The 12,393-nt window shown below is 38.2% G+C and overlaps 1 protein-coding gene and 1 long non-coding RNA gene across 2 annotated transcripts in view; both read left to right on the top strand.

Moving 5' to 3' along the window:
* LOC148155824 (uncharacterized) overlaps positions 1–12,393 on the top strand; it is a 426,895-nt gene that overhangs the window by 295,534 nt on the left and 118,968 nt on the right. The gene's annotated exons all lie outside the window — the stretch shown is intronic.
* Positions 5,755–8,355, top strand: LOC106922774 (mRNA decay activator protein ZFP36). The gene is made up of 2 exons (XM_014995474.2): positions 5,755–5,887; positions 6,084–8,355. The coding sequence occupies exons 1-2, from the start codon at positions 5,855–5,857 to the stop codon at positions 7,299–7,301; spliced, it is 1,251 nt and encodes a 416-aa protein (XP_014850960.1). The 5' UTR covers positions 5,755–5,854; the 3' UTR covers positions 7,302–8,355.

Genomic DNA, 12,393 nt, shown 5'->3' with positions numbered 1-12,393 from the left:
CCTGTTAATGACCCCACACAGAAAAGCCTCCGTATCGGCCGCGTCTCATATCAGTGTGCCAGAAGTCTGGAGAGGAGGGTACTTTCCCCCACTCCTAATGTCAACACAGGCCTCTCACTTAAAGCATTGACTCACTTTCCCTATTCTGCAGTAGGAATACTCAGTCTTCCCTGAGTTTCTGTCTTGAATCATTTGGTGAGATCAAAGGTATTAGCAGCTCAGGCTAATCATATTTCTGACATCTTTATTAGCTTGACAAACCTGCTGCACAGCGGTTGCTAGGCGACTGTTTAACCTGTGCTCATTTAGTGGCTCAGTGTTTGGCACGTCACCATAGCAATGCTATGTAGGGTATGGTTAAATATTTGCCGAGTATTAGTTAGTGTAGACACAGTCTGGCCAAACTGTATTTATCGAGGTCTTTAGGTGAGAGTTTTGAAGGAGATGAAAAACCAAAAGAAACCTGAAAGGTCAACTTTGACACTGTCAGTGAGTCTAAAAACTACTTAACTTGATGTGGATTGTAAATACATGATAGCATAAGTACAAAAAAAAATGTTTGAACTGTAGCTCAGTAAAATTATCAGCAGCATAAATTTTGTTTTGGCAAGAAAGGAAACCTCCAGGGCTGTCTTCTTCTTGTCTTCTTCAATGTTGACTAAACCTGCCTGTCATGTGATGATGACTTCGCAGTTTGAACTCAGTAATGAGTCAGAGTCCTAAAAAGTTTCCCAGAGTTCCCCTCATATAGGGGCACTTAAGGGCTTGTAGAGAAGTCTCCGGATGGAAATATGGCAAAGTAGTTTGGAGTTTAACTTTATATTTGTCATAAATGGCATGTTATTTATGTGAGATGCTGACAGTTAAAATTATCTATGACTCCAGCAGATTTAGATTTTGTTTTCATTCAACCAAGAAGTAGGTAGAAGATAAAGCTTAATGCTTAGGCAAAACGTTGTTCTTTACTCTTTCATTGCAATCATAACACCATTTTACTGCTAACTGCCAACATTCAGGGCAATTAGCAGTAAAATGAGGTAATTGTTGAATATTATGCATGTTCTGGAGCTAAGTTTCCTTTATTTTTATTTAACCAGGAAATATTCTTTCCACATTTTAAAGATGACATAAATCATTAGACATGAATGCTATAAGTTATTAAACTTAAAACAGAATACATTCCAAAGTCATCACATCATATGTTCAACACAAAAGGAAAGTAACTAGCCTGCTGTGATTGTCTAGGCCGTGTAGAATAATTTGAAATTAATTTGCTAGGATTAGATCCTTAGTCTTACTGTACCATAACTTGTACATCTATTTGGATGTGCAATATATATGCAGTTTGATTTATTGTTTTCATAATAACACACATTCACATAGATCAATCTGATCAATCTGTCATGCATAGGACTGCAAGATTTTTTATTTCCCCCCCCCAAGCATTTAAGCAGAAGTAGCTACCTTTTAACCTTTTTCCACTTCCCATTGCTGGGTCTGGGAACATATGGCAGTAATAAGATGTGGGAGATGGCATCAAAGCTTTCTGTATAATATATCAGCTGCTGCTGGTAAATGTAAAATGTGTTGCACCACTTACCAGAAGTGAAAAGAGGTTAGACCTAGGCCGAAGTTTAAATAAGAGGATATGTAATCTGGGCTGGCAGCCTGGACCTTGCTTTGTAAGCAGTTGGGATGATCTAACCAGAGATAAGTTCAAATAGTGTTGAACGTGTCTGGTATATTTTTAACCACAGATTTTTAGGCACTTGAGTCGATTCTGTGTAACAGCAGGTACTACGTGATCAACAAGGCTGAACAAAGGCCTCTTGGTTAATGATCCAACCATCTTGTTTTATCAATGTCCACAGTCAGAGTACACTGATAAACGTCCATGAAAATTGGGTACATTTTGAAACCCAATTAGAACGTCTAGACGTCAGATGCTAGTATTTCTTCTTATTCGTTTATGTTTGAGGGTAAATAGATATGTACATTTATTATTTTTGTTTTAGTCAATCAACAGTGGAAAAGAAAGTAAAAGGAAAAAAAAATACTTTCACATTTTAAAGTGCACATCATTTAGTGCTGGATCTAGATGAATATTAAGCTTTTGGTTGAGAATAATAATAGACCTTAAAATTAAAAAAAAAAAAAAATCACAGAAAAGTACCGGGATTGCATTGTATGTCATTTCTCCAATTACACTTTTTTACGGACCAGCTCACGCCTGTCATCATGCCCTGACCTGTTTCAAGACTTTGCTGTGTAGAAACTGAGATGTCATCCAAGAAAAAGCCCTGTGGAAAACGTGGAAATTGAGAGCCCACTTAGTCACCAAGGAAAGAAAAGCCTCACACTGAGCAACTTGCAAGTCACCGTCACCAAGAAGACTCTGAAGCTTACATTAATACGCGTAGGCTCTGTGAGTGCCACTCCCTATTTTAGAGCTACTCCCTGCAACTGCACCAAAAGACGTAGCAAAACCGAGCAGATCAAAGTAACCACACCAACATGTAAACACACATACACACATATGAATGTAATTTTGCTTCCCAAGTATCCCTGCCAATTTCCTGGCCTGGTGAGGGGGGGGATGTTTCTAAAGAAGGGGTCAGATTTTTCCACACACTGTTGACAGGCTCATATAATCCGTCAAGCTTATAATAAACAACGTTATTTATATCTAGCCGAAGATATTATTAGCTGAACATGAGAAGCGAGCCCAGTCCCAGCCATGATGTCAGTGCATCATCATGTTAAGGTAAAGAGCATGTGAGGTCGTTTTATTTATCTTTTTTTTTTTTTATTATTTAATTACTAGCTCATAAACTGTTGATCCGTTTGAAACAAATTAAGACATAACAAAAAAATAGTTGCGTTTGAACAAAGAGCTGCGATTAACCCCTGGGAGTTCAACGATGCAGAAAATCAGGGTTCAGTACATACTTTGGTGCTAAATTCACAACTCACTTTGTCATCACACCCCATTAAGGAGCACATTTAAAACATGAACTGTCACTGACTAAGACTGATAGTTTGATTAGTGATACTATAAGTACTGCTATAAATATTTTGAAGATGGTTGTTACGGCTTTGACTTGATCTGAATCGTTAGCACAGGGATACGTTAAATAGTACAATCATCTTGGTTTCCTCTTTAGCTTTCTTGTTGTTTTTGCTTCATACAAGGTTGTGTTAGCATCCAGGTGTATTATAAAAATGTGTGGTTAGACATAAAGCTAGCTACATAGTTTATCCTTGTTAAACAACGACAATATAAAATTATGCAAAGTTCTCTGATGATATATTTAAGAAAGTACATGGTGAGTCTTCCTAGCAAAACTACTACTTCTTTTTTTATTTAAACATACACTACTTGTTTACTGACATACTAAAAATCTGTTTAATCTGTCAAAAATAGAAACTTGACTACCTCCACATCATTATTACAAAAAAATTTAACCGTAAAAAAACAATATGCAGTCAAGATAGACATAATGGTTTTTTTTTTTTTGGTTCAGAAAATGTAAACAGGACATCATACAAATATTATTATATAATATTATATTGAATAAAAATAACTTTGCTCCCAGGTTATTTTTTTTCCAGTTATAGTAAAATAGTTTCTTTTGGTTCTCTATTTAAGTAGCTGTTGGCTAAAATCCTATCCCATAATTCCTCACTTCTTCTCAAACTGGAGGTCACTTTGACGGCGTCTTTAATTACAACACGGATAGGTGCTAAAAAGTAAAGTAAAAACTGGTTGCACTAATAAGACACGTTTATTAATCTGGCTGCATTGTTGCACGTCATTACCAATTTACCATTATTAAAATGACTTATACACTTACACAACATTGCTTCGCGCCGTCATTGCCAGGATTCAGGGTGACTCATGTAAGTGGGTGACACATGCAAGAGCAGCAGCAGCGAAGAGAGAGAAAAAAAACAGTTTTAATTATCTGATATGAACTTAGTAAAATTGAAGGAAACTGACAGCTGCATTTAAAGGTATTGTATGTAATCTGTTTAGATTTCAGGGTCACAGCTGTAGTTGTGTGCTTGATGACTCCAGTATTGTAGCAGAACCCAAGGCAAAACTGTCTGCATTTTATTTAAGGATTACCCGATAAATAACTTTGGAAGACTTCAAAAAGAACTGACAATAAATGCGTATTTATTACAGTTGCATAATGACATTTTACGTCAAACGTCAAATAAATGTAGAGCACAGCCTAAAATTATTCACCTTCTTGTTAGAGTTCGATTTGAAGTAGCATAATAATTTTACCAACTTGTTTCTTCTGACTGGAAATCAAATTAATTATCTGGAGTGAACCAGCCAGAGTCTTGAATAAGACGGGTCAGTGGAGGCAGATAAAGATTTTTTTTTCCATTGATAATTGAGAAGTATATGAAATGAAATAACATTCTTTATAAAGCATAGACAAAAAAAACTTTTTTCTAAAAATCCTGATTCACCTTTTAAATTGTCTTATCTTTTGAGAGAGATCTCTCTCTCTCTCATTTCCTATGAGAAACAGAATTATTCAGAGAGTAAAAAATAAAATAAAAATAAGGGTGTACAAAACATTTTTAGCTTTCCCGCGCAAAGCAGAGTAAAACTGTACAAGTACTTTGTGGACAGTTTGTGTAATTTTTTATGTACAGAATTACATTTAAAAAGCATCTGAAAGCATATTGTTTATGGTGAATACATTATCTGTTTTGTCACATATAAACACAAAGACTGACACGTTTCCACTCTCTGGTACATGAGCTCCAGAGCGAGACATTTTCCATGTAAACCACTGAATATTTCTTATGACAAGAAAATGATTTTTATCAGTTTCTCAAGAAGGCTGGAGAAAATGTTATTAATATGTTGTTTTGTGTTGTATTTAACTAGATTCTAAAACCAAGTTTTAGAAATCATTTACTTTATGTAACAAACCTAGTAATAAAAATAATCTTACAACAGCACCAATTAGTTTAAAATGCAAATAACGTTAGCCATCAGTGTTCAAGAATTCTCTAATTAGATTTTTCTCTCTTTTTTTTTGGTCTTTGCTGATATTTTTCTATTTGCTCATATCTTGTTTTCAACCAAAGGTTTCTCCCTTTGACCAACATGTACTTTAATTTGCAGCTCTGATGTAATCATCTCTGAAACCAGAAGACATAGGGCGGAGTGGGGGGGGGTTTGTTCTGGTAAACTCAAATGTACAGTAATACATTCTGCTCTCTATGAGACAAAAAAAAACTCTCAGAAACTATACATTGTTTGATCGTTTATCACACTTCCCGACAGTGTAGTATTAGTCACTCCAACGAGGTCAAACACTGTAAACATATAACATTATGTTCAGAAATCTCAATTATTTTGACATTATCTTGAAGCTTGAATTCTTCAGATTTCTAAATGTCTCACAGAATTGGGAGGGATGTATCTTCCTTCAGGAACTTTGTGCATGAGAGCATAAGCGCATTTGCCCTAAAGTAGAGTATCTTCGAGAGCTATGTAAATAAGCCACTTCGGCTTCACATGCCTTCGAAACTGAAACATTTCACACAGCTGGCTAAAAATACTCAGCTCTCCTCTGTCTTTTTCTCTCTCGGTTTTTTTTTTTTCTTTCTGTTTTTCTGGAGGGGGAGGAGAAAGGGTTGTCAGAAAGAGGATCATCCGGGAACATGGCCTGTGGAAACCCCTCCCAAAGGAGGGGAGGAGCAGAGCGTTTCCCTTAATATAGGAGCTAAGAAAGGCAGGGTTAACACAAGTCTACACGCAGGCATTTATCACTCAACCAAGGATCAGAGCTCAGTCTTGTTGGTCTAGTCAAAGGGATACAGCATGTCCGATATGCTTGACGACATTTTGGCAAAAGTGAGTAAAAACACAACTTTTGTGGGGGTTTTTTCTTTCTTTATTTATTTTTTGGTAAACTTTATGAAGTTCAAAAAGTATGTGTTTTTTTTTGTTTTTTTGTTTTTTTGTTTTTTTTTACTCATTTGAGACATTTTGTATTGCCTCACAGATGGTCTGTATGCTTTGTGGTAACTGTTTAAATCATCTGTTACAGAACTTTCTAAACTTGGCCCTGAATGAAGACCCGCTCTTCGTACAGCTTAAGAACCCAGGGCAAAACCGACTGAACCGATCGGCCTCATTCTTCTCTCCCTCCTCCCAACCTGCTTCTTCATGCCTTAGCTCGAGCTCGGAGCATGTTAACGATGATGACAATGGCAGCTCTATCTGGTCATCGAACATCTGGAGTCAGGCGCCGGTCTCCGACAAAAAACAGCTTTCCTTCCGGCCTGACCGCTCCATGAGCCTGACCGAGCCCAGCAGCTCCCTGCTCCCTTCAATCGGACACCTGAAAGGCCTGGAGCCTTTCCCCCCAAGCCCTGCTACTACGGTGGCCCCCCCACCAGGGTTTCCTCCCTCGTCCAACCTCCCAGCCCAGGTACCGCCAATGCTTTCCTCTAACCGTTACAAGACTGAGTTGTGTCGTGGCTACCAGGAGAGCGGCACTTGCAAGTACGGTAGCAAGTGTCAGTTTGCTCATGGTGAAGCCGAACTTAGAGGAATGTTCCGCCACCCGAAGTATAAAACCGAGCCCTGCAGAACCTTCTACAACTTTGGGTACTGTCCGTATGGCTCGCGCTGCCACTTCATCCACGAGGAGAAAATCAGCGGTGGTCCTTTACCATCTGCCAAATTCCAGCAGCAGCAAAATCCCTCTGCATCTGGCAGCCACAACCCACGCCACCAGCTGCGCCAGAGTGTCAGCTTTGCCGGGTTCATGGGTCCATCCCGCAGTTCCTCTCCTCCGTCGTTCTCTTCACTCTTCAATGATCCCAACCTGGGATTCACCCGTGCTCCTTCAGTTTCCCCTCCTCCTGCAGATCTCCTCTCCCCCGTGTTTGGAGACTCTGTGCAGAGGGAGACATCAGCATTCCAGTTTGGCAGCCACCAGACCCGCACCAGCACCGGAGACATTCCTCTCATCCTGGAGCCAAAGCCTACACGCTGCGTGTGCAACCACGGAAATAACTTTTCCAACAATAAATCCAGAGCCTTCCCCAGCACAGTGGACCAGGAAGGCGGCTTGCTGTTTCCTGGTATCGGCAGCACCGGGGGCTTCACCAGGCCCGCTGGACTGCAGCGTTTCTCCTCCGAGGACTCCTTGGAGGACAGCTACAGCAGCAGCAGCTCCAGCGGGTCTGAATCTCCGATTTTCGACGGGTCGGCCACCAAGAGGCTGACCGTGTTTGAGCGTCTGTCCCTGTCTGACTAAAAATACAAATCAGACAACACAATCCAAAGAGAAAGAACTGTGACACTTACGTAGCCTTTCTGTTTCCTGACTATTTTTGAAACTCTTCAGAACAAGACAACTTAATAACACTTGTAGAAATGTAACTTATCTTTTAGAAACTACACATGCTAAGATGATTTTAGAACTCAAATGTTATCAGACTTTATTTTTATACTCAGAAATATGGCTTAGCCTTTTAGACCTTTGTATGTGGTCTTCCAAGAAAATTACCTCCTCTGCAGGTCTTGACCTTACCAGCACATACTTTGGATCACTACAAATCAGTGGTGATTAAAGAAAAATGGCTTCTCTTTTAGTGATAATCAATGATGCCTGTGCCTTAAAGACTTTTCCATCCTCTGTGCCACAAGCAGTATGTTTGATTCAGTAGCCTTAATCAGCGACACCTGACGTGTCTATTGTATGCACTTTACAGCTAATTCAAATGGGGAAAATGTCCCAGTAGCATTCAACCAAAGCTTCATTTGTAATTCTGCTCAGTGTGTATGGAAAGCGAGTGACTGTACAAGAATGCATGCAGGAATGTTTGAGTTTATTTTTTCCAGACTTGGGGTGCAAGTAAATATTGCAGAATGCTGAAGGATCAAAGTATGCTAATAGATTGTTAAGTTCAGAACTGAATATTTGTATCCTGACATGCTCTCATGGTGTTTGATTCTGTAAAACGTTCTGTTTTATTTGCTCTTTTGTTAATTGCACACCATCTATAGTTTTCTTTTTTTTTGTTGTTGTTTTTTTCCCCCCTGTTTGTTTGACAGCCTGGTTCAGGGAACACCACAGTATTCCATTTGGTTATTGGTTGGCTCTTGTTGTTAACTTAAACTAATGTATTTATTATATTTATTCATGTTTAAAAAAAAAAAGAAACTATGTATTTTGTACTTTTATTTATGGAGAGATATTTCCAACTCTGTGAAATAGCAATGTGAGAGAAAAAAAAACAGAAAAAGAAAATATTATATTTTTAATTGCCTGAAAAGCAAACAATAAATTCCTAATTAAATAAAAAAAATGTTGTTGACTTTTTATGGACTTTTACATTTTTGGGTTTTCTGCACATCACAACTACATAAAATATATAAACCAAAAAAATATTATAAATATAAACAAACTGAAGGAAAACATAAGCGAATTATTTTTGGATCAGTTCCATTAGGTGTCAGCCATAAACACATCAGTATGAAAATAGCAAAACCTTCTAAAGGGACAGATCCCTTTAGAAGGTTTTGGCTGCCATGTTCGAATGTTCGCAATAAACATGGGATTTTATAGTTAAAACTACATAGGCCAAACTGTTTCCAAGAAAAGTCAGAATATTTTCATTTCAAGAAATCTTTTTTTGTTTGTCAAAATTCATTTTTTATAAGGATTATTTCATGGCAGTTTGGGATATGATGATCTGGACAGATTTGCCAGTTGAAATATATATATTTTAATCTTTCCATAAGACATTTCAAAACCTTTTATTGCTATCATAATTTACTTTCTCAAGATCTACAAAAATTTGCAAGATTTTCAAGTTATATGAGATACTCGCATTCGGATTTCACTGGCTCTCACCAGGAAACTAACCTTATACGTAAATTGCAAAACATGTTTATTTGCTGACCTTTTTATTCAGATTTAGTAGTTGTGCAACACTAATTGTGCTTGCCAAGAAAAGCAACTAAAAACAATAGCAGTAACCACCCCTCCACTCATGTGGCTGACACCAGAAACTGTTCTTTTTCCTCCTCATTTTCACTAAAATTACTCAGGAAACTGAAGACATTTCTAAGCTGTGTACATAAAGCTGATTTACCAGAAATGTAAACTGCAGCAGTGAAATACATCCATCCCTTTCAATATTTACAAATGTCCTAAAACTTAAATACTGCAAACATGAAAGAGGGAAAGCAATGGAATTACACAACATGCCGTTTCCCAGGAGGCAAGTCAGCTGCTGTCATTTCCAGCCTTGATTGATCTGTGTTTTGTGAGCAAAATGTTCTAGAGATTGTGCAAGAAACACTGTTAAGCAGAAGTTCACAAAAGTACCCTGTTGCAACTTCCACTTTAAATTCCCTGTGAGACGATGTGTTGTGCAACAAACACGCCACCACCCTCTCAGAGTTTGGGCAGCTGATGGAATGAAAGAAAGGCTGTGAGAAAAAAACTTGCCACTATAAAGACTTTGGAACGTTGGCTAGGGCACCGTGATTGAATTTGTCTGAGATTTTCTGTGTTGCATTTAGAAATCGTTGTGTTTTACGAAGTGCAATATTAGCCTGTGAGTTGTATGCACGCATGACCATGACCTGTGACCTTTGACAGAGATTTGAAAACAACCTTTGCATGTTACTTTGTGGGCAGATAAATCATGTATGTGGAAACTTCATTGAATGATGGTTCCAGAGAAAATGGAAGGCACATTTGTTTCAGAAAGCTAATGAAATGACCTTCTTAAGCAACTTTGTTTGGGAAAAACGCAAACCTTGTCTACATTTTTGAAGACAGTTCTTGTACTATATGGTGTTGCAGTTCTATAACTTTCCTGAGGTTCATTAAGACTGGTTTACACTTTCACACAGATCTTGCCATTGCATGTTATTATTATTTAAAACCTTGAACTGTTTCCTATTTTATTATGTTGTTAATGCAATCTTCTATCTAGGATTGTTTGTTGGGATTTTAGGTCATAGACGCCCAACAGTTTATGTTTTTCAAAAAGAAGGAAATAGTTAAAAGTTTTTAAAAAATTTCCATAGATAAAATTTCAGAAATCTGACTTGTATTTATATCCAGCACCTTTTACTCTGATAAGTTGCATGGAATCCTGTGCAACCATGTTAACCTTTGTACAAATGCAACAGAGTGAGAGATTTGTTAGAGAACATTAGCAAAAGAACAACATCAGGGTTAGAGATAAAGATCTGGTGACCTTTAAAGCAGAGTAAGCTACAGATCAATTTCCCTAAACTTCAAACAGCTTTCAGAGCACTTTTAAAATCTGAAAATTTGACACAATACCAAACACATCCAGACCTCCTAACCACCAAAACTAACAGGCTGGACAAAGAGAGCAGGAATCAGAAAAAAGAGTAAAGAGGCCCAGCTCTGGAGGAGCTGCAGAGATCCACATCTCAAGTGAGAGAACCTATCTCCACGAATCTGGACCGTACATGTCAACAAGAACGCCGTTATTCAAAGTCATTTTTAAAGTTTGCAATTAGCAGCAAAGGAAACACAGCAATCAGCCGAGAAAATCTGAACATTTTGTCCCACATGCAATTTTCTGTGTCACCCTGAACACATCATCCCTGATATGAAGCATGGTGGTGGGCTGCAGGGATCCTTTTCTCAGGAGTAGCAGGGAAGCTGATTAAAACTGATACGGATACAGAATGAGTTAAATTCAGAGCAATTCAGGAAGAAAACTCGTGAGAGCATGCAAACGACTTGAAACCAGGGCAGAGGTTTTCCTTCCAGCTGGACAATGACCCTAAACATCCAAGCAAACTGAAGTGGAATGGTTTAGATCCGCATACATGCATGCGTGAGACTGGCCCACATCCTACATAATTACTGAAAAATATTTAAACATGTGGAGGTTTTGCCCAATATTCAGGGTATGAAAAGGTAAATGTGCTTTGCAAGAAAGTAAGACAAAACGACTCATAATACTTAACTTAAAATAATCTGCTTTTACATTTTTGTTGTAACTTGCAACTTTTCGCAACTTTAATATGTAACCAAGGTTGAGCATACAATCTAGAGAATGCACAGTGCATGTTGTGCAATGCATTCTAATTATCTTTGCATGATTCTATTTGTTTTTTTTTATTTGCCACACTTTTCCTTGTTGCTATTGCATTTGCAATTACTTTGCTTCTATGTTGCTGTGTTGCTCCTCGCTAGTAAACAGAACGAAAACATCAATTTAAATTAAAGCTATAAACATATCTTACTCAAGCTGCATCATGCCATCTGCTGAGCTCAGAACACGGCTGAGACAACCTAAATTGATTTATCCCCATTGTCTGTGCATTACAAATGCATGAGGAATGCAGATTTTCCAAAGAAACCTATTGAAACTGGACCCTAAGTACTCCTCAACTTAAGCCACAATTGCGCATTGTGTCTGTAAACCCAGTTCCCCTTTCGAGCCACAGCAGGATGTGTCGCCATGGTGATGGACAATGACCACATAGTGTAAACAGCAAAGCCAGAATGAAAAAAAAAAAAAAAAAAAAGCAGGCATGTGTTTGTTTGTTCGCAAACATTAACTTACCAGCCAGTTCATGGGACTAGGCTGGTTAAACGGCCCGAGGAACAAAAGGGCAAATGTCTGAAAAGCTCCACAAAGCCGGACATTTCAGGAACCTGGTGACAGCAAGCTGGTCAAAAGAAGCATTTTTTTAATAAAGTGCTTCAAGTTAAACTATTGACAACAACATGGATTTTTCTTTTTCTCCTAATAGTGAAATTTTAGATATTGATTGACTTCAGCTTCCCCCCCGTCACATTTTACACTGCATAGATTTTTAACATGGATTCAGCAACTCCCACACAGAAATAGTTAATAATCAACCACAAACCTGCTTCTGTCAAAATTGCCTTTCCCCTAAGTCACCTGATCTACAGACTATACATGGACTCAGACAGGCCTTCATGGAGTCCAACATTATCAATGAAGCTACATGACAGAGTTGTCTGAGTAAAAGTTTGAAACAAGCAGAAAGGTAATTTATACACTTTAATCTTAAACCAGAGTCCCAAGAGTTTAATCACAGGAACAAATGGTTTATAAGACATAAATCTCAGAAAATCTTCCAAGTTATGAAAGATTAACATATTTTCTTCTCCCACTGGATAATGAAGGGATTTTCAGTCAGCAGTTTTTTCAGGCTTTGCTGTTGATAGTTAGAACCTAGTAACCAAGTATGTGTGTGTGTGTGTGTGTGTGTGTGTGTGTGTGTGTGTGTGTGTGTGTGTGTGTGTGTGTGTGTGTGTGTGTGCGTGTGCGTGTGCGTGTGTGTGTGTGTGTGTGTGTGTGTGCGTGTGCGTGTGT

The sequence above is a fragment of the Poecilia mexicana genome, unplaced genomic scaffold (assembly GCF_051168715.1).
Source record: "Poecilia mexicana isolate PSO_F unplaced genomic scaffold, ASM5116871v1 scaffold_13, whole genome shotgun sequence".
NCBI classification, from domain to species: domain Eukaryota; kingdom Metazoa; phylum Chordata; class Actinopteri; order Cyprinodontiformes; family Poeciliidae; genus Poecilia; species Poecilia mexicana.
The sequence above is the reverse complement of the archived record's forward strand: the minus strand, read 5'-3'. Positions and strand labels throughout refer to the sequence as shown.

Excerpts from the sequence above, each read along its gene's own strand:
- LOC106922774 (XM_014995474.2), top strand. The coding sequence starts at position 5,855 with ATGTCCGATATGCTTGACGACATTTTGGCAAAA. Across the intron at positions 5,888-6,083 it reads TTGACGACATTTTGGCAAAA|AACTTTCTAAACTTGGCCCT; the intron begins GTGAGTAAAAAC and ends CATCTGTTACAG.